This window comes from Strigops habroptila, chromosome 4 (assembly GCF_004027225.2).
Source record: "Strigops habroptila isolate Jane chromosome 4, bStrHab1.2.pri, whole genome shotgun sequence".
In the NCBI taxonomy this organism is placed as follows: domain Eukaryota; kingdom Metazoa; phylum Chordata; class Aves; order Psittaciformes; family Psittacidae; genus Strigops; species Strigops habroptila.
Window position 1 is genome coordinate 47,229,933 of NC_046358.1, and position 22,930 is coordinate 47,252,862.

At 43.4% G+C, this 22,930-nt stretch overlaps 1 protein-coding gene across 3 annotated transcripts in view; it reads left to right on the forward strand.

Annotated features, from left to right (window-relative positions):
- The window catches only part of RAD51B (RAD51 paralog B), a 437,358-nt gene extending 415,471 nt beyond the window's left edge, over window positions 1-21,887 (forward strand). For all 3 annotated transcript variants that reach the window (XM_030481940.1, XM_030481941.2, XM_030481942.1), the window contains one exon: window positions 15,001-21,887. In XM_030481940.1, coding sequence (XP_030337800.1) covers window positions 15,001-15,152 — 152 coding nt within the window. In that variant the 3' untranslated portion in view covers window positions 15,153-21,887. The remainder of the gene's footprint in view (window positions 1-15,000) is intronic.
- The last annotated feature ends 1,043 nt before the right edge of the window (window positions 21,888-22,930 follow it).

Consider the following 22,930-nt stretch of genomic DNA (forward strand, 5'->3'; position numbering starts at 1 on the left):
TTAAAAACAAGGAAAAAATGTGCTATTGAATAAGAAACTTGGAAAGGCAACAACAGGCCATGCAAGGCATTCACAGAGAATGCGGCATTTACTGGCTAAGGCCTACCTTAAAGTTCACTGAGGAAAAACAAAACATAAATATGTTGTTCATATTAGATGAACACCACCTCTTACAACATGCATCTGGCCTCCGAGGTATTACACCTGGGATCAACTTTTGACATTCTCCTTTCCACAGTCATGACTTTGCTGTCTTACCAGCTCCCTGCAGAGCATTTATACTCTCATTTTTCAACCTTTCTGTCTTCTTATTTCCTAGTCTGTCTGGGGACTCAACAGGATGACAGGCAGCATGAACATTGCAGTTGCAGTGCACAGGTAGCTCCGCTCCGCTTGCAGCTGCTTCTCTGTCAGGGATGGGACAATTTTTTAAAAAACAAGCAAGCAAGCAAACCACCACCACCCCCCACACACACTTTAGAACCAGCTAGCAAAAAGAAGTTGTAAAGAAATAACGAGTCACTGTTTTCTCACTTTCCCTCCTTATCCCAAGGAAGCAGAAAAAGCAGGGCTGGGGAGGGTTGGAACACGCACATTTTATAGTAAATTGCACTGGTTATGTCACAGGGTTAAGGGATTGCGCTGAACTTTGAGCTTTAGCTTCAAGTCCCTTACGTATTTGGAGGATAAAAGAAGTTAGGGCTTACTAAAGGGAAGTGGAATGTGAAAAGCCAGAGAAGTCTAAATGTACTTACAGTGGCCCAAGGCCTTGATGACAATTGCTGCATCATCATCCCCATGGGCCTTAAGTGCCACAGAGATGGGCTGAGTATTTTTGGTACCTGTATAGTGAAAATAGTTAACTAACTGCCATCCATAAAACCTCGTCCCTCTGGGAGAAAGTTGGGCATCAATTTCCCTGGCCTTAGCCTTGGCAATACAAATCAGCTGTCACTACCAGAGGACAGAAATAGTTCACGAAGTACCAGATAGGATGGAAAGCAAAAGAGTAACTTGGGTTTTGATGCCAGGGTTTCACAACTGCAGTTTAGTAGGAGACAGAGAAGCAATGAGGATGGTCAATCTGCCAGTCATTTAATTTAGAAGACTGACACGTGAGATACAAATAGTCCTAAGCAAAAGAATATAAATGACATTCAGAATAGTCTGAGACAATGAATAAAAATGAAACTGATGGAGCTGGTGAGCTTATAAACATGAGTATATGCCAGCTTTTGTTTACATGGAGTGAAGTGCTCAGGACAGTTTGAGTAAATAATTCAAAAAAACAAAGAATAAAAATAGAACCTCTCCATAATCAGAGCAGGAAACCTCAAAAAGCCCAGGCTGTTTGCCCTCTGCGCACCATTGCACTGCATCCTTGCTACAGTTGCTGTAGTGAGCCATCCAAACTGAAGAGCTGGAATACAAGCATCAGGGAGACATGGCAGAGATGGAGGAAGTGGGTGAAATGTAAGTCCAACCTCTTCTTCACACACTTCTGTGACTCTCAGCTGTCACCAAAATGAGGTGTATTTTTAAGAAGCATCTTGTGAAGATGCAGTGGAAATGCAGACTGAAGAGAGGGACAAGTAGTAGAAATCCTCATTACAAGTATCTCAAAAATCCCTGTAGGAGTTTTTACATTGGCCCGAATGTGCTCTGGATCAGGCCCTTGAGGAAAGAAGAAGTCTCTGTCAGCATTTATTAGCTGCTCCCAATTTAGATCTTCCCTGGCCTTGTCCTTTCCTCCTTCGCTTTGTAAGACTGCTTTTCATCCCACTCCTACTCTCCCTCGCAGCTGCCAGTTCCTGTTACTAGTGTCAGCAGTTCTCAATCTTTTCAGACAACCTTGCTGTCGTTTGTGCCCAGCTACGTGAGGGAAACAACCCATGGTTTCTGTTCCCTCCTGGAAGTCACTGGAGCTCAAGCTCCAGCAAAGCTAGGCCCCTGCTCAGCGCAACCTCTGCCCAAATCCAATGTGTCAGACTGCAAAAACTGGCAATGCTTCTGGTCTCAGCACGGGGAAATAGCCAAGATCGAAGTTAGAAGCATGGTTTCTTTATTCTCTCATCAAATTGGCCTTTATTTTTTCTTTCCTGTCTTACAATTATTCTTAGCTTTTCTAATGTATGTTATCTCTGGGAGTCACTGGGAAGTACTGGATGGATTTGCCAGGCCAAAGTGTTTTCAAATTAGCTAGTGTCAACTTTGAAATAATACTTATGTCAGTCATTAAAAACTCAAGACAAGTACATTATACTAGTACTAAGTATTAGCAATAATCACTACTTTTAGGCCTCATGGTTATCCTTGCAGATACTGTTAACTCTGCCATATCAGACGAGAGAGAAAGATTTTTCCTCTAAATAAACTCACTACTTTCTGTGCTGTCCTGTATTTGACTTAAAGAACTGACTGATAGCCTTTGCATCCTGTTTCCTCCATCTTTGCATGATGAAAGTTCCCTTTCCAAATTTAATTTCTCTCGTGTATTTTAAATGTCTGAAATGAAAACAAAAATCTTTTTCAGCTTTCTTCTGTACATTTAAACTAAATGATGTAGTTAACTACTTGTAAAAGAAGCAAAGATCCCCATTTTAAAAAGGAATAAATAGGTAGCACCAAGACTGAGATCGTGCCAATGGCACAGAGAACAGAAAAAATTAACTTCAGAATATTGAAGAACATCAAAACCTTTGCTTTTGTGCTACTCTCCCTCTAGCATCTTAGTGTATTTTAAGAAATGGTTGAGAGTATTTTTAACCTTAACCTTATTCTCCAGTTTTTCAAAGTGGAGTAAAAAATGTCGACCCTAATTTGTTTGTTATTTCTTCTAGCCTAGCCTAAAAGGTTTCAGGGTTACCTCTCACAGGTGATCTGTAGCTTTTTTAATGGGAGTGAAATGTCTGAAGTGCTTACATGCAGGGCAGCAGAACCCAATGGCCTTCATTTCACAAAAGGTTAGAAATGGACGTAAAGGGCAGTGGTGCAGATGCCTCCACACAGGCCAGGGCTCAGAAAAGATAGGTACAAGTGAGTACAAAACTGTTTGCTTTCCCTTTCCCTTGCATTACTGTGGGATACTCACAAACATTTAATTATAGCTATTGTATGCATGCTTAACTTGATGATATCTGTGGTTCCTTGAAACCATTACACAGGAGCACCAAAGAAAATACAAGGGAGTCACTGAAGGAAGATACAAATGAATTAGAAAAGCATAGCAACCGGAGAATACATTTCCCATAATACAACAGTCAAAGGTCATGAGATCACAGATGCTCAGTTGCTCATGCGTATCTTCTATTCTCTCCACTTGCATGCTTGCTCCGGAGAGGGCAAAGATTTAATGAGGATGGGGCTAGCTTTAGCAGTTCTCACCCTTCCTCACACCCTACATCTGAAAGAGCATTGAAAGCCTCTTTGAAGTTGCAGTAGACACACATTGAACTGTCCCAGTGCACACATACAATCTGGGGTTTTCTCATCAGGTACAAAAATACAAGGTGACTGTTCTCTTCCGGCTGCCCTGGATGTGAACAAAGCTGTTGAATCAAAGACTTATTGTATTTAGGGGTGGAAAGAAGTTTCTCCATGGCATCTGTCTTTTCAACCTGCAGCAGTGGGCCTTCTCAGAGTCTCACAGTTTCTGTTAGTTCATTTTTCCTGGCTCTTTAAAAAGAAATCCTGTTCAGACAAAACAGCACACTATTTATAGGAAGCTTGGCAGGGTCAAAAAGTGGCTGTAAACCCAATCTCCAGTTAAAGCATACAGTATCTGTTCTGATGTAGATACTGTTAGAACTCAGCAATCTCTGATTTGCTAGCAAGACCTTGAAGGTGATTTCAGAATCAGATTTATTAAACTTGGTGACACTGTGTTATCACTTGTCATTAGCAGAGCTAACTTACTTGCTCCAAGTCCCACTTAATCTGTCCAGCTCACTACCCACAGCTTCTGACTTACTTAGTCACTTCCTGTCTTTGATTTTTGCCTTAAAGCCTCTTTTCTATGTTGGCCTGTGGCTGCTACTTAATCTTAATCAAACTTCCTTGAACTTCCATTACTGTCAAGTACAACTTCTCTCACCATAATACCCATCCTTCTGAGTGCAAGAAAACTGATTTACAGCCAACAGTCTGCCTCTTCTCTTATGCTCGAAGTTCATCTTTGCTTTGTTTTTCTTCCTGTATGAGTCACTCCTTCCCCCTCATTGAGACGTCGTACTACACTTTCTGTTCCCCTTGGTCTGTCAGTGGCTGAGAAGCTGCTGTGCACGCTTTTACTGCAGAGATCCAGTGAGTATTATCGTGTGTGCCCCACTACCATGTGCAGATTCGGAAAAAGCTGAACACAAAGGAATTGAGTTGGCCACAGGCTGCTACAGAAAGTCATGTAGTTTAATATGCTTTTGCCTCTGACCAGAAATGATGACCTACTCTGTTCCCTTACACTTTTCTTAAGAGCTACTTATGAAAAACACAGCTATTTAGTCTACTCTCCCAAGCCTAGTATCTCCCCTCATACTTCGAGGCACCTGTTAACTCTAAAAATGCTGTAAGCTGGGTACCAGCTTAAGGACTTTCCCAATTCTTACTGGTTCACTCATGCTACAGTAACATGCCTTCGAAATAGATTTCTTCAGCCAGTTTCCTTCTATTACCATAATCCAATCTAAAGATGTTAATCCAGTAGCATGGTGACTTTTGCATGCACAAGGGCACTCCTGAGCTGGTGAGGTCTGATGTTTTTCAAGCTTTTTTCACTGGCACAGAGAAGTTCAAAGATGGCCTTATGCTCTTTGAATATCAGATACAAAACATTTGATGGCAACGGCAGCTGTGTGTAACACGTAGGAGAGATTTGTTCAGTCTTTCCTTACATGTGTGCTCTCTCCCAGCTCTTCCTTTTAATATACCCACTCCTGCTTTTCCGTCTTCCTCCTACTTCTGTGCTCATCAGCACTCATACTCTTTTGGTTTTCGTCATTGTTGTTAACATATGGAGGTTATATGATCCCCCACTGAGTGCAGCCTTGTCCTCTTAATAAGTAGAAAATACCATACGTTTTGGAAGGAGGAATTAGCTACAGGCCATTCTCATTAAGCCTCTCCTTCAACTTATATCAGTTTAAATTGTATTTTTGAACTGCAGTCACTATGCGGCATTGTAAGTTGAAAACAACCACTTGAGCCCTTTCCAGAGAGGCTTTGAGTGGCCCTGATACTAGGCATGGAGGGGAGATAAGCAGTGCATTGAAGTTGTAGTATCGCTGTAGCTGAGGGCAAGGAGTGCATGGAAACATACCCTCCCTCTGGCACTGCCTGGCTCTGGGTGAGGGGAGAGGAACAAGCCAAGCAGCTCGGGTTCACACGCGCGGTGGGAGCCAGCGGCCCCTCAGCTGATGACAGATTAGACTCAGGGCCTGGTTAGTGGGAAGACTGTGATTAGACCTCAGCAGCATCTGTCTCTAGCACTAAAGGAATTACTGCTGCGGGCTGCGATTTTCTCAGCAAACTGTAATTATACCAGGAACCTCATTCCTGCCGTTTTTCTCAACAACTTAAGTGAAAAAAAAAAATGTGGGTGAGGGTGCAGGGAAGCAGAAACTGTGAAAGGAGCAGGAAAGAGACACCTGTTTATTTTTGCTCAGCTCATTCCAATTATTTTCTCTCAGTTTCTTAGATTCATATGAATCACAGACTTTTTTTTTCCTAAAAGTCAGTGCCAAGGTCTAACTCCCTGAAGCTGTTCTGCCATTCACCTGAAGTTGATAGGACACATCCTCTCTGTGCACTTATGCCCCATGGCATCTTAGATGAGTGTGGTGGTGCTTGCAGAAGATGCCAAACCAACCTCTGCCTTGACAGTGCCCCCTCCCTTCTCCCATGGGAGCAGTGGTGTGGGGTGCTGGACTCCGATCATGGCTGTTCCCAAGACACCCCTGGGAAGGTATGGCCTGGGCAGAAGTGTGGAATATTGGAGATTGGGCAGGGTGAGTTTGAACCTTACTCCCAAAGGCCCTGTGCAGGCTAGGATTTAAGAGTTTGAACTTTAGATGTGTTAGGTTGTATATAGTAACTCTCTGTTTTAAAAGATGTAGACAAGGCAGTGTAAGTTTGAATTCCCAATAACACCTGGTAGTTTTGCCAAAGTAACAATGTCGAAAAAAGAGGAAGATCTCTTTGCAAGTTTTCTCTACCAGAAAAAAAACCCTTTTATTTGTGCAGGCGTAACTCCATAGAAGCCCATTTGCCATTAGTGTTTTCTTTGATCAGAATATAAAAAAAAAAAACCAGATTTTTATTTTTATTTTTTTTTAATTTAGGAGAGGAGGAGAAATACCTAAGAGTAGAGTTTGCCAACATAGCTTCACCATTTAATACCTAAAATGTCGTCAAAGTCAAAATAGTTCAAACTAATCTATGTGCTCCTTTCTTAACTTTCCTCGGGGCTTTAATGTGACTGTTTCATATACTTTAAGGCAAGAGTGTCCTGTCTATGTTAAACAATTTTACTTTGACACTATACTCATCTAGAAGAAAGCAGAATTGTTCCTTACCAGCGTGTCTGCCCTCCATCCTGCAGCATGTCTGGCAGCACAGCCAGGGATGAATGTGGCAGCGGAAACTTGACCCTTGGGGCTGACTGCACCCAGAGGCAGTATGTTGGCAAGCAGATCCCAGTCTCCAGAGCCAAGTCTCTGCAGATACTGGTGGGAAAGACACACATCTGGAGTTGTCTGGAATTGGCACAAATTGCTGCGGACAAAGAGGAGAGAAAGGAAGAGTTATAAGGAAAGTGGAAAGAACACTTCTTACACATTTCGTTTTCTTTTCCATCTGCTTGTGTGATGTTGCTGTGAGCTGTTAAACAGCTGCAGTGCTCTGCCCCAGAAGGGGCTGTGTTTCAGTAGAGATGGAGAATTATTCCTACGACTAAGTGCTTTGGGAGCCCTCTAGAATGAAAGGGGCAATAGGAATAATGTTTCTCTATTATGCTAAATACACTTAGGACTGCAGCACCTGAGGAAGTAGTCAGAGATGCTGTTCTTGCCTCTCAGACCTGAAGCCCCTGGCAGGCAGTGGGTACTGCTGGGTACTTCTGACTCATCCTTTGCACAGGAGGTGAATCCCTCTTGCCCGTTGCCTCGCAAGCAGAGCCTCCCAACTCTCCCATGCTGGTTCAAGGAGAGCAGATTACTCAAGCAAAAAGTGTTTGCAGACTGCGAGACTTTGTAGCTTGGGAAGATAAGGGTAGTGAAGGAGGACAAGAAGGAGGAGGAGTGAGCGTACTGCAACTGCCAGGGACGGAGCAGAAGAGCATTTTTTTTGCATCCATTCAGACGCTCAGCTATTTCCTGCGTTGTTCCTGCAGTCAGCATGCTCCACCTGCTTTTACTTAACCATTTCCTGTTTATGGCTTCCAAAAACTTTCTGGTGAAATCACTGATCTGCCACAAGATTAGTCTTATAGTCTTTTTTGGGCAGGCTTCACTCACTTCTTTTCCTCTCTCTTCAGTACACAGACATTTCAGCCCAAGGATCCGTGTGGTGCGTGTGCATGCAGTTGGTAGTTACGGCAGGAAAAGTATGTGCTCCCTCAGTATTCTTTGTGTCTCCCTATGCTCTTTTTTTTACTTCTAATGCTTGCTGCTTTTAGCAAACATGAACAATGAAACAAGCAGTAGCACTGAAGGCATATTCCCCTTTCTGTAGAATAGAAGGCTCCAGATATTTAGAGAAAAGACTCTTCCCTTTACTTTCAAGCTCTTGAGAGCTCTCCCACAAATAAGGGATTTGTTCCTTGGATAGCTTGCCCAAGCTTCAGATTATTTTCAAGCTTTGAGAACAGTGAGGCAATTTGTTCTAATCTGTGGTTCAGTTTCTCAAATGTGAAAGGCAAGGTGTGAGGAGCAGGAAGGATCAACCAAAGAAAAATAAATCTCTTCCTTAAAGTGTAGATGGCTCCCAAGAGTCCCTATCTCACACTTAGTCACACGTCTTGTAGAAATCACTAGAAAAGTATGCATGCTGCAAGTCTACTCTTCTTAGCCATACTATAGATAACACTGCAGCCACCACTAAAATAAAACTTATTTGTCACTGCTTTTGCTGGTTTTTTTATTTCTCTTCTGAAGCAGTGAAAATAGATTCTTCAGTTTCCTCTCTGATTCTCATGCTCTTGCACAGCGCTGCAATGTTTGGGTTGCGGTGAGCACTGCAGGGGAATGTTCCCTTCTTAAAATAAATCATGGAAACATTTCTGTTGGAATCAGGGCTTGTAGAAGTTGGGTTTTTTTGGTTTTGTTTTTGTTTTTAATAAGAAGAATGTTGGGTCAACTTTGACCTGACACCATATCCCTTTAAAGGGAACAGGCTTGTGATGCATGTTGGTATATATATACTGACATGTATACATGTATGTGTGTGTGTGTGGATGTGTGTGTGTGTGTATGTATATATATGCACACACACCAGGATACATGCCAGTTATACTGGTATAACTGAGCATTGAAATCATCCTCTAAGAATGCTGGATATGTCGGCCCTGTCTCCAGCAGACAGATCTGCAAATTCCTTAACTAGGCCTACTGAAAGTTAGCATAAGCCAGGATGCTTAGTCTGCTGACTTAGGCATGGGAGGCACAGGTCTATAAGCATTCACCGGCACTGTCGCTAAGCTGTGTCACACTCCTGCAATTATGTTGATGGGCTCACACTCAGACATTTCTAAGTATTTGAAGAGTAACACTAGACAGCCCCCATTTTAACTGTAACATAAATACGCACAGGTAGTGCTTCAGTATGGTCTGGGCATTGCTGATGTCCAGGCAGCTGTCTGCTGTAGGCATAGCACAACCCCGCTTAGATCAGAGTTTGCTGAAGTATCCTTCAAGCTGCCTGTGAGCAGCTTTTGAACTTTCTTTTTAATCAGGAAAAGGAAGCACTTGTTTTCTGCATAGAAGTGTCTTTCAGATTGGCCCAAGTATGTAAAATGGTTGCTTTGGTTCACAACCAGCCCAATTCATTCAATAGTTTGTGTCAGGGTACTTGTCATCAGTGGCAATTGCCCAGGGTGAGTCACACCCACCCAGGCAGTGGCTGAGAAAGCTCTCAAATCTTTTTGATTTTCATTTTACAGGGTACAGCCTAGTAAATTCATGACTGTATTGTACCACACAGCTCCTCCTACAGCAGCGCCTTTTCTCCTAACCAGCGTTCAGCCAGAGAGGCAGCTACTTCCAGAAAAGATTCTCTGGTTCAGTGCCTGTCTTTGTTTTCCAGATGTTTCTTTTGCCACACCGCTTTCCAGTTACACTGCAAATGTGGGTGCACTCAAGATATTTTGGCCTCCTGCCTCCACCCCAAAAATGGAGGAAAGCTGAACTGTATGAAAATGTAACAAGAATGAGACCCTCGAGGAAAATGGCAGGGAGGTGTAGAGGACCGTGCAGGACTCTTTCCAGGAAATGGGTAGAAGGTTCATCACATGAGTCACTGAAACCTTAGATGACTAAATTCTTGAAGAATAAACTGTCAGGAATATGATACTGGACAGGACAGTTGCAGGGAGGGGAGAAGAAAACTTCTTAAATAGCTCTTGTTTGGTTTTTTGTTCATGATTCATTCCTGAGGAAATTGCTGCGTGGCTGGCCAGGGACGGGGGCAGCATGCAGGCGGTGCCAGCCTGTGCAGAGGAAGCAGACGAGGCTGCCAGGATGCTGGGGTGCACAGACTCACCGCTCGCAGCCCCAGTGCTCCTGCCAGAGGGAATCAGGAGCACCCCATGGCCAAGTGAATAAAGTAAGACAGAGTCACTAGTGCACATACGCCATTTGAATCAATTTGCCTCTTTTTTAGTATACCAGCAGCTATGAGACCAAGAGGAAATGAAGGTATTGAAACTCTGATTCTAAGCTCCTTTTAAAAACTTTTCTTCCTCTACCTGCTCCAACCAGTAAACCAAGTTGTATCAATAAAATTGGGCCAAAGCTCTGAATTTGGGTTTCAGAGAAGGTCTTAAGATTTTAGGTGCCAATATCAACAGAAGCAGTCAGACTCCCTCCACAGCTACCTCCAGAGGAGCTGAACCAGCATTAGCAGTGGTGGGAAATGTTTGCAGTAGTATTTGAGTGTGGAGAAACCCCAATGTTCCAGCACGCCACTGCCAGTTCCCATTCTGGTGAGTTTGACCCACAGCATTTAACATTTCAACATTAGTTCTGTGTCTTATAATGCTGTTTATGTAATGATACCTCATTTGGTTCCCATTAAAATCATGGTATTTCTTCTGCAAACCATTGCTTGTAAAAATCAAGCCACTCAGTTTTTCATTAGATTGTAATACATGAAATAAACAGTCTGTGTGTAGGATGCACACTGTAATTCTTAAGCAGAGAATAGGGGGCTTTTTTTCCTCTCTTGGACATACCAAGTTCCGAAGTAAGAATGAGAAAGATCTGTTAAGGGTTGCTGAATCTATCTCCTACAAAAACACAATGTAGTTGCTCCCTGGCAGATGTTTCTCAGATGCTATATTGATAAAAGGAGTTTACAGTTCTTCACAGTCAGAGCAGCAATAATTATCTTAAAATTGTAGAACTGGCAGGTGTGGCTCTCGCAGGTCGTCCCAGTGCTGCTGCCTTTCGAGGCAGCACACAACAGTTCCTTGTATTATATATACCAGCACTTTGAAGAATTCCGTTTCACATGTCTCAAACAATGGGGGTTTCACCACTTCCTGTGGGAGCCTGCTCTGCAGCCTAACTCGTTCCACCATCTGGAGCACTTTCCTGAGTGTCTGCCTGCTTTTAACTTTCTTCTAATTGTGCACGCACTATTTCTTCTTAAAGGCGGCTCACCAAAATGTTCTGTTGTGTGAAATTCACGTTACGTGGTGCTTTTTTATTTTTCATGAGGATCAAGAAAACCCTGAAAGATTGATGGTGGCTTCTTCTCTTTGCTTTTTCTTCCTCAGAAATAATAATAAGTAATTAATAATGTATTACTGCTTTTCTAGCCAGTCATCTCAGCAATTTACAAGGAAGGTCAACATTGTTGTACTCTTTTTACAGATGGGAAAAACTGAAGCACAGGGCAGGAAACAACTTGCCCAGGATCATTCAGTGAGCCCATGGCAAGACTTGGGTTTTTAACCAGGTCTCCACAATAGTGCCCTACTTTTATTTTTTAACTCTTTTTTTCTTTTTGGCCCAGTCAGTTCCCCTTGGCTTTGTTGGAGTCCTTAGGAAGAACAAGCTTTCCATAAACTTTATTCAGCATTGTCATACTGTAACTGAAGGGTCAGCTTGTTGAATATTTAACAGTTACTATCTTTCTGATGTGTTGGTTAGGCATCCTAATTAAGTTGTGATAAATAAAATCAACAAAGCATTTCAAAGACTGATTCAGTCCCTAGGGCCTCCGAGCTGAATTTCCTTCAGCAAGCCTGTGTTTTCCCAGTTGCAGATTGTCCAGATTGAACACAGTATATATCAAGCACATTCTTATCAGTACACTGCAGGGAGATTTCCTTCCTCCTCAGTGCCACCATGCTTACTTCACCTGTCGTATTTCCCTTAGCTGTGGTTTTTGGTAAGTGTGTTTCTCAGAATCTGGATAGTTGCTGGATTATAAATCTTCCAATCTGGAGCAATCACACCATGATCTGTACAGCAGGGTGCACTGGGTAAGGGAGAGATCGAGCACTGAACAGGCTCACCTGGGTAAAAGCAGCAGTCTGGCCTTAGCAGCACAGAGCCCTCCATGGGCTGCTAGCAGGCAGGTGGTTTCTCCTACCTGCCTGAAAGCTTCTGCCTGTCCAACCTCTCATTTCAGTTAATATCTTTACTGGGACTAGATCCACCTGAGCACATGGTATGACAAGTTTTGTTCCTCAGCTCCCCATGGGAATGACCAGAGAAGGCAGCCACAGCAATATGCTCACAGTCTGATCGCAGGGGTCTCGTAACTGCCCCACGCTGATCAGATACTGAACTGATAGCACCCATCATGTGCAAGGTCCAGCACTCTGTATGGATTGAGAAGTGTGAAATTAGAGCTCTCTGTAGGCCAGGATTATATCTGAGGGACAGCATATAGATCTTCCTGGCTGCTGACCACGTTCAAAGCATGTCAGTAAGTGAAGCCCTTACCATCTGTGTTATTCCCCACCCTGCTCTTTCAGGCCTTCTTTATTCCAGATATCATTGAGCCAGCATCTGAGGATTTACCAAAAGCTGCAAGACTGCTGTAGGTCACTGAGCACACTGTCTTTGCTTTCAGATTGAGTTTGAGAAATTACCAGCGGTGTCATGCTTATGCCTCCTGGCCATGTGAATAGAGGAAGCTAAGAAGCAATAATAGATTACATAAAGCAGGGAAATCCCCCTCAAACTTCTCCCAGACTATCTCAAACTGAAGTTGATTTGCATACGTACACTACAAATAACTTTGCAATGGCTTCTAGCCCCATGAAAGGGTTACATGTGCTTGCCTATAATCGTTTAGGCCAGTTCCACCAGTTGAATCACTCAGAGAAAATGAAAAAGCCTGAATCAGAGCCTGTATAGAAATCTAAGCAGTTTTATGTAGCATCAGCCTACTTCAGGTAAGGATACAGCTGGATAATGCTATTCCATACAAAATCAATGGGAAATGTTCAATACCTGTTAGTAACTAGCACTTATTCTAGAAAAAAACAGTGCCAAAAAGCTATGCTAAGCTTTATAATTTGTGATATGGATGGACAGTATCATTCTTCAGCTAAACTTGCCTTATACAAACCTTGTTTGGCGGAAAATGGACCTTAGTGGAAACCAGAAAAAAGCTATAGTATCTTGTAGTTGAAACTTATGGCCAGCTTCTTTACAAAATCTGGGGTTCATACGGCCTGAATTCCTGAATGGTGCTGTTTAAAATGCAGTGGTGTTAAGCAGACTTCCAAAGTTCCTGTGATTTTTTTAAACATCAGGATTTAATAAAAAAAAAATAATAATAATAAGTGAGCAAGATAGCATATTGAAAATGCATATTTACTGGGTTATCTCAGGCTCAGAAATGTAGTTGGCTAATATGACATTACAAAAACCTTTTACATTATCTTTGATGTGCTAAGAATGACAATGTTTATAAACCTAGTACATTGTGACTACAGAATGCCTAAATTCTTCCTGAAGAGATATGTTTTCTTTTCCCTTGCAGAGACAGTGGGCTTTTGGAGTTTGGGGGGTTTGTTTGTTTGTTTGTTTTAATAGGATAGGAATATAAAGTTTCCAAAGGCTTGCTAAGAGCTGTTTCTTTGGAAAGAATTTGCTCGCCAACTCCCTTTCCTAGCTTTCTATTGAAACAAGTTCTTATACACATTTTTTGCCAGCCCTCTCCCAAAACTAGACAGGGCATAGACAACTGCACTGATTCTTTAGGCTCTCCCAGGAAATTCAAAAAAGGATTTCCTCGACATTTTCTGGGATGTCAATCCATCTTTACACTAGAATTAAGTATAGTTGGCAGTAAATACCAAAGCTGTTTTAAACAGTCTTAGAAGTGCTTTTGTCAGTATAGTGTATTTCCCTGGAGGAATTCATCAAAGGCATACTGGCAAAAGTGGGGTTCGTTCTACCTGCATTAGGGTTATCATCATTGTCAGTATAGATAGCAGGACAGCTAATATGAGCAACTCTTTTGTAGTGTAGTTGCTTTTCATATAGTTAACAAATAGAGCTAGAGCTAGAGAGGAGGAGGAAAACTGAGACACAGCTTCCCTTGACAACTTGTATAAGCCTTGTGTTTCTTCTACAGTATCACCTCTGTTAATATTAATAATGTCATGGCCTGTTGCAGTGGAATGCCTTGCCTTTCACCCTCCTCGTTTCAGCTTTATTGACTTTCTTCAAAGCTTTGATACAGAACAATAGGAATCGTGCCAGCTATGAACTGGCTGCTCTGCAGAGTCCTTCAGGCAGCTGGAGTTTCCCTGTGTTATGGTGGAGCTGGTCTCAATGAGTCAGCTGTAGAGATCGGAAGAGGAGAAGTACATGTTTGAATAGGCCTGGGACACCTTGCAGTGCAGCTAAAAGCAGCCAACATAAGGACGTGACATGATCTGACAGATGATTCATTAGTACCTTGGATATTTTGGTCCTGATAACTGTGTTTCTTCAGTCTGTGTTCTTTTCGTCACCTTGCAGGTTGATCAGGAAGGCTTTAATTTTGTTTTTTAATTTCTCCTCTCACAAATAACAGTCAATTTTTTACATAAGGTGTCTAATCACAGTAATATAATATCCTGTGTTTACATATAAAACTTTATCCCAAAGCACTTTACAGGCTGGCACTGATGGCACTAAGATTAGAAGAGGAGCAGCTCATACTGGTTAGGAAGCAGGCTCTGCTCTCAGCCTAGGTATGAGTAAAGCATATAGGGTAGAACCATAATATTTTCTATGAATCCAAGGCGTTTTGCTAGTAGTTGGAAAATATACTGGTATAAGATGTGCTCTGCTTAACTCTAGGAAATGTATTTGAACTGTAGAAAATAAGCTGTGGTAGAAACTATCAGTCCTCTTGCACATCCCATTCTCTGTTCATAGGCACTGACTACAAAAGAAAGTTTTACTGGAAAATTAGGGTGATGCAAAGGTCCTCAGCAATTATGTGCTGGCCTTTGGAAAGCTATGCCAAAGGATGGTAGAGGGACCTGGACTAGTCTAAGGTTTGGCTCCAGAACACGAGAGTGGCATCAAATACTTTGACAGCCAGAATGAGGAGAGCCTGGACACTGGTAACTAGAAGGATAACCAGAAAGAGGATCATTGCATGTAAATCAATCCATTTTTTGAGCTAGTCTGTGGAATTAGTTCATGCTGAAGTAATTACCTTGATTTGTTTTCTGGATTAAATGGATTTCCAAGTAGTGGTTCACTGGAGGAAATGGTAACTTCATGATATCATTCTGACACATTGGCATTGAGGTGTCTGTATTGTGTGTTTCAGATGGAAAGGATCAAACAAATCTAACCTGGGAAGGAACCAATCCTGCCCTGCAGACCATACGAGTGAGGAACACCGCCTTGAAAGATACTTTACTTGATGCTGCTTTAACCAGCACTACTAGTGAGACTCCAACCAATACACGCTATCTATAGAAAGGACAAATGATACCTTCACTGAGAAATGAATGAGTGACAACATTGGTTTTAAAAAATCTGGTGAAGCAGACAGTGAGCATTCTTCTTTTCTCTTTAAAGACTTGCTTTAAAACCAAGTGCTGTTCTTTGTATGTGTGGGGCCATGCTTAACTCTGAACTTAGGAAAATCCTGTATTTTGTTCAGGTTTATTTAAGTGACATGGTAATAAAAGCCTCTGAACAACACACATGCTACTGAAGAAGCATAGGCCACACGTGCCTTCCTAATTCACCCCATCACCTCACCAATTTGGAGGAACCGACAGTCAAACACAAGAGTGCTTGGTGTCCACAGCCCATAACATAGTGAAATATTTGCTTCTGCTTTTCAAGAGAAATTATAAACCCACTCATTGGCTTGATTGAGAAGCAGTAGTTCAGTGAGGTCCTATTCCTGTAACTCGCTTGAAAATCATCAAAGATGATGTAACAGAGTTGCTAATAGCTAGGCTCTGACAGTTTAGAATGGAAGGATAACAGGTAGCAATCCAAACGGTGGGAAGACTGGTGTGTAGTACAGCTGCTTAGCTTCCTCTGTCTTCAAAGCACTTTTAAAGTATTCACAACATGACTGCAAACCACAGAACTATTTACTCATCTTGCAGACTTAGAGAATATGACTCGCTCAAGGCTGCTGAAGGCATCGCTGGCTGTGCTGTGATCAGGTTTGGGTTGTTCCTGGCTCTCAAGCCTCACATGCCTAAGGGAAAGCCATGGGTTCACTTCGTGCTGACTGCCGATGTACAGTCACCATTGGTCTGAGAGGCTTGTTCTGTCCTCTGTGGTCACAGGGAAAGCCTCCCAGAGCAAATTCTTGAAAAGCAGAGTAACCTGTACAGAAATATGGGAGGTCTGAAGTACTGCTGAAGTGGCTGTAGGTAATCCATCAAGGAAATTAGTTGCAGTGGGGCCACCTGTGACAGTGAGGTGAGCAGGTTGCCATCTGCTGTTTTGTAGGCAGCCTTTGGATGATGAGAGAGTTTCTGGGGAGCACATGGCCTCTATTGAAAAGTAGTGCATACTCTTACTGTGGCAGTGCAAGAGGCTGAGAAGCTGATGGGATGTGGAAGCTGATGTCATGTCACTCCCAGCCACCAAACAGGATGGCATGCAGCAGGCTACTCTGCAGCTACCTACTTATATGCCTGCTCATGCAGCTTCAGGCTCTCCCTTAACAAGGAAGTTTCCATCACAACAAGGAAGCTACTCCATTTCAATAAGCTGCTTTTAAAAGCTAATACATTTCACCTTGGGGAAGAGCAGTTCTCCAGCTTCAGTGTTACCAGTTTCGTGCTTTGAAGAGACCTTTGTAAAAAATAATTTTAGTTTTGTTTTAACTAAAGTTTAGATTTTCTTCTTGACAGTGCTGCACTACCGGCCATTCAGTCAAACCCTGCTGAACTTGCTTGTAGCCATTTTATCTGGATATCTTATAAATATTTGGTAGAGCACTCAGACGCAGAAGTGTTTCTTGCTCTTAGAGTCACATGCCTGGTTCCAGGAACTTTCAGAAGCACAAAAGGCTGAAGGCAGGGAAAATTCCACTGAGATGCATTCGAGTCTCCAGGGAACAACTGCACGCTGTTTAGACTAAAATTTCACATTGCTGCCTCTCCCTTTTTTAAAAAACATGGAAGGATAGAGAGGAGAAGCTGGAGGGTAGGTTTTTTTAATATCATAAATACCAAAATGCAAGCACTGTTTTCACTCATTTCTCTCATATTGCAGGACCATTTGCAGATGGAGAGGGAGATAAGCTTTTTTATGCTCTCTGCGTACCTGGGAAATTTCCATCAAGTTTTAAAATGTTTTATAAACATTAATGAATTAAAGCTTAATCTCCTTCTTCTCAGCCCCGTGAAGCAAGTACTAAATACAGTTTAAAGACAGGGCTAATGAGACTAGGAAGGTTGTGCCTTGCCTGAAGTCACACAGGCAGCATGGCAAAAGGGCTCGGGTCTTTGAGTCCAAGCTTTCGACCTTACACCACAAACACACATTCCCTCCCTCTTCAAGGCTTGCTGTACTTCCCCTTCTGGGATATAGTGAAAACATGCTGGCATCACACCTTGAGATAACCTTGTTTTTTCCCCTTGGAACAGAGAGACTACTCACAGCTGCTGTCTCATGGGATTAAGATGTTGAAAAGATCAGAGAGGGATGTGAGGGGAATGGGGAAGAAGCAAGTCACGGCTCTGTCTGCCTTTGGGCATTTTCTACCTCCTCTGCTGCCAGTGAAGTTAGTGTACTATCAGGAGCAACCTCAAACATTTTTGTATGTGCTTCCATATAATCTTCAGGCAGAATGTGCTTCCATATAATATTCAGACAGGACTGTGGTAAAAATGCCATAATCAAAGAGAGAGCTTGGCTGACAAGGAACTTGGACAGATGAGCCAGTAAGTCACTCCTGTATTGAATATATGGGATTTCATTATCCTTCTGTATGTGACCTGCATTTCTTACTGCTTCTTATTATCAGAGTCCTATGACAACTGCTACAGCCATCTCTTTCACCCCTTCAGAAGAGAGGGATAATCCATCAGCCAGTTTCTCTCCACTAGTATGAGTCAGTTTTTTTCTAGGGGGATTAATGGTCAGTTGAAAAGAGTTGTTCCCAACAGGGCTGTGCAAAAAGCAGTGTGCACATGAGTCACAAAGTGGAAAAGAAGGAAACAGATCTATAGATTTAAAGGTTTTGAATTATTTCTTTTCTCTTAGCTTCCCTTGTCCACACCAACTGATAACCAGACATGCAAAGCTGGAAATGTATTGGCAGTGGCTGGCGTAAGTGGGACTGAGAGCTTCTCCCACTGTGCAAACAAACCTGAAGTCAGTCAGCCAAAACCAGATCAGTGTGTACCAGCAATTCCAGCCCTTGTAGGGGAGAGATGCTGGGAGAAAAATCAGATCACAGTGCAGCAGCCCCCTCCTGTCGCCCCTATAACCCTGCGGTGTATCCCAGCACTGGTGCCTCTGGCCTCTTCATGCCGTTACCTTCTATGACAAGGCTCCAGCACTGGTCCTAGGGTACACTTCTTCTATAGCATCCTTCCCTGCTATCCAGGGGAATATCCAGGATCCAGACTCACTTCAAATGCTGTGCACAGTGCTCATTTCATTCCCTGCTGAAAGGCAGCCAGGCCTGAGGTGGAACATGGCAAGCGCCTCGCCGCACCTGGCAACTCCATGCAGCTGCTGAAAACAAGCGGGGAAGAAAGCAGTGTACAAACGCAGGGGAATTTTCACATAGGCAGGATGTAATTAGCAGAGCTGGAATTTGGCCAGAATGTTGGGGTTAAAACACTGACTTGCAGGTAACACACTGAGATCTTTCATCATTCAAATGCTCAGGATCTCCCGTTTCCATCTTACCTGGAAGATGTCAGAAGACTGTTCCCTATTTAATGTTCCTGGGCAGCTCTCAAACTTCTGACACAAAGGAAAAAGTGTCTAATGGTGTTGCACCTGCAGTGCTTCTCCACCAGCAACTGCCCACCACGAACAGCATCTGAAAGTATCACATCCTGACAGGACTACGGCTGTGTCGCAGTAAAACATGCCACAGCTGCCTCCATGCTTTGAGATTCACTTCACCCTTCACTCTCATTACTCAATTCTGAGGCCCCAAATCCCCACCAAACAGAAAGAGAAGATGGTATAATTAGGGCAGCCCATCACACATAAAACAAGGGAGAGAATATTACCATTAGGTGCTGCTTCAACCTCATTCTTTGCCACTTAAAATAGTACCAATTTGATATTGGGCAACAGAGACTTAGATGAAGCACTTCTCCCCAGTACAGATGACTGAGCTTTTCCAAGTGGCCTTGCCAGTAAAATACACAGAGCATTAAGAGCTCGTGCCTGCTCCCTCTTTCCAGCAAAGAAATCACGTTCAAAGCAGCAAAACATTTTTTTTGCCTTCATGATCTCACTTTCCATATAAGCAATCTTTGTGTTTACTACGAGGATGTTGAATGTCCACAGAAGGTTAGGGAAGTCATTCATGAACTTCATGTGTGGAAAGTCCGCACAATGCTTCCACCACGATGTGGTCCACAGTCTGAAATATAAATAATTGCAAACCTTTAACCCCTTGTCTGTCAGACCTGCAGACCATGTGCAGTTCGAAGAGCTGACTTCCTCTTGTAGTGCAGTGCTTGCAAGCAAAACAAGAGGTGTTCCTGCCATACAAACAAGCATAATCTCTTCATCAGTAAGTCGTCAAAAAAGGACCCCTCCTATGCCTATGGGGGCTGCCCATATCAGCTTTTGGTTTGTTTAGGGGTTTTCTATGCCTAGGCTGCTGTGCAAGTCCCCTTCTCCATCAAGTGTTAATACAACCGCCAACCAAACTTGCTGAGAGCAACCTACGGACTGACTCTAATGGCAAAGTGAGCTGGTAAAGTACAGGCAGCTGCAGGCAACAGGAAATCCAGCACTAATAAATAAAACGCGTTACAGCCAGAAAGAGGAAATAAACAGCAGCAGCACAAACTGAGAGGACAGAAGAGAGGAACACAGCATAACTGTGGTGCGGGAATCACTGCATTACAGTGAGCTTATTTCTACAGAAAGCTGTCCCGGTTTGTTATGTGTTCAGACTGCAAAAAAAGTGGGGGAGTGGGAGGAGTGCTCAAAGAGAGGGTCTCTATCAGAAGAAGTTGTCAACAACCACTGTAATTAAGGAAGCAGCCAGAGCACACACAACCTGAGCTGCCGCCAAAGTGAAATGAAAGCATTTTTTGTTTGCAGCCATAGCCCCGAAGGATAATAAAAGGTGATTCTACCATGCCAAGTGAGGAGCTGCAGGGACACCATTTCTAGATGGTGAATGCTCCCATCTTTCCAAAATTACATGCCGTGGGGAGCCAGCAAGTTTCTCTCCTACATGTGCTTTCGAAGCACGTGCCCGCGCACCCCGTCTGATGGCAGCAGGCGCCTCAGAGGCCAGGCACCAGGCAGGTGAGCCCCCCACCACCGTGGCAGCGATGGAGGTGGGCTGTTCTGGCGCTGCTTGGTCCAGATTGCCAAATCAGCCATCCGTTAGTTTTCCCCGCCTTGCACTCAGCCATGGGTGCACCATGGCCCCACAGCATTTGCCACCACCAGTGGGAGCTGCCGCATTCGGAAGAGCTGCACCCCGCTCTCCTCCCAGGGGCGGCTGCGGTTAGGAGGTTTGCTGGTGCCTTGGCAAGGAGCTGCGTGCACGGCATGCTGGAACAGTGCTCTTCTTGTAGCTGGTAGCATCTTTCACCCGGAACACCGCAGGGCCTGTGCCCATGCGGCGGTGGGACCTGGGGTGGGCTGGCAGAGCCAACGACTCGGCACCAGCCTTTGGGACAGTACCGCGAGGCTTTCACCGGTGGCTGTAGGAACTCACGAGAAGGTTCAGCAAAGGGAAAGAAGTCATTCACAAATTGCATGCGTATTTCTGAATTCATTCATTGAGTGGCGTTTGCCTTTCATCCTCCCCCCGAGCCCTGTGCGCATTGCTGGCATTCTCTCCCAATTCCATATAATAATTCCCAGGTCTCCACAAGCCACTGCCTGCCAATGGAGTCCATGGTCCCTGGACCGCCAGCTCGGTCACATGAAAAGTTACATGCAAAGGTTTAATGCTTTCTCCTGACCCCAGCCCCTGTTCCCGTGAATCCCCTGCAGTGTTTTCCTAATCAGGTGCCAGGGAAGCTTTGCACTAGGCAGGGTGCTAAGAAGGTAGCTATTTAGCTGCAGCATGTCCAGGGTCTTTGAGCTCTCTTCTAAGCTGTAAATACAAGCAGTGGAGCCAGGTGAAGGTCTGACAAGGCTGCCATTTAGACGTGAAATAAAAAAAAGAACTGCTGCTTTCCAACTAAATGCATGTTGCTGTTGCCCCACTTTCTCTGGCCCAGCAGCCATACTAAAGGCTACTTGCTTCAGCAAGTCACCTCTTAAAGCCTATATTCAGGGCACACAGTTATGATCCAGTATAATTTTAATCTTCACTGGACATTGCCAAAATGTTTGTTACTAGGGAATCAAAAAGAAAATAGGTATTTTCCCTAAAGCCTTCTATCACCAGATTCTAGATGGTAGTGCAGGTATTTAATACATCACACAAACCATGAAAGTGACAAAATATTATCCCTCCTACCTGTGAGACATCAGAGAAAACACGTGCTTTTGGAGAATCTCAAATGAAAGTGATTTTCTATTAAATACAGATGAAAAGCAGAAATGCTCAAAAGCTGTTTCTAATAGCCAGTGACAATCATTTTCTTGCCTATCACTGCAACATGAGGGAGTGCAGGTATCTGCTGCTGCAGAAAATTCTTGTTCTCGGCCTGATGATTCTACACAGGATTTCACGTGTGTGGCAGTGTATGAGTCATGAATTGCAGCTTTGGAAAGCCTGGGAGTTGTGTCTGCTCTCAGGGCCCAGTGCTCATCTGGGTTTCACATGGCCCACAGAAAGACATGCCAGTTGCACCTTTGAGCCAAACAGTTGGATAATCAAACTGAGCATTTGGTTTCAGTTTTGGTTCTTCTTTTTGGAGAGGAGGGGGCAGGCCGGTTATGAACTCCAACTTATACATGCATTTTTGTGGGTTTAAGTTTTAAGTGAGAGTCTATTTATACTATTCTGGTTTAAGTGCCGTCTACCAACATAACTTTAAAAATTAAATAAAATTGACAGTATTTTTCAAATTCTCTCTTCTCATGCATTCAGAAGTGTAAGCCTGTTCTGCTTGACTGGCTGGCTAATTGTTGCTTTGTATTTTATTACATCGTTTCATTCTTACTTGTAAGCTTCCAAAATCATAAAATCTGAGTTCTAGTCTCAGTCTCTACACTCAACTGTAACTACTGAAAAGTGGCATTTCTAATTCTTAAGTATATATGGCATTTAACACGCTTTGCTTAAATTGCGTATTTCCAGCTCATTCCAAACAGGAGACTTGAGAAATCCTGCTTCTCCCAGATGAGAGCATACCTGAATAATACAGGAATGACTTTTCTCACTGACATGCATAAATACTGGGGTTTAATCAGCCGGTGCTGCCCGTTTACTTACAGGAAAAACTGATTTAACCCTTCAGGAGGGATTCAAACTACCTATGAGAATGGAGATGGGTCTGAGCACCCAAAAGGTAACATGCTTGTAGAGGGAAATACGAGTTGGTGATGTCTGTGCCTGTGATCAGCTGGTATTGCCCACCCTGCCACATGACAGCCAGGAGACATGCAAGAAGGATTTTCCATTTCTGAAATGCAGTGAAACGGGGGAGGCCGGTGTTCACAGAATTGCCTTTCCTTCTATGAAGCATTGTCTTCAGGATTCTACTTGACATTCATTCAGTCAAATATTTTGACCATTTGAACAAACAAGCAGAAAATGATTTTGATTTTTGACCCCGGTCGGCCATCTATGAAGAAAAGTAGTGCAGCATGTGCCATGTCTCTGAAATACCCTTCCTTGCCAGAAACATATGTGGCATGTTTCCCAGGCTGTGGAAAGAGTTATCATTTCCAGTCCACCAAGTCACCCTTCTCCCTCTGCACACACACCTCACCATCCCCAACCCTGCATCGGGTGGGGGTGAAAGGAAACATCATTCTGAACTGCTATACTGTTACTTGTCAGAGGGGAGAGGATGCATGTGCACCTAACACATTATGTTGTGCATGTTTCTGAGAAGTATTGTATTTGCAGTCACTTTACAGTGGCGCAAAAGAGAAGTAGCAAGTCA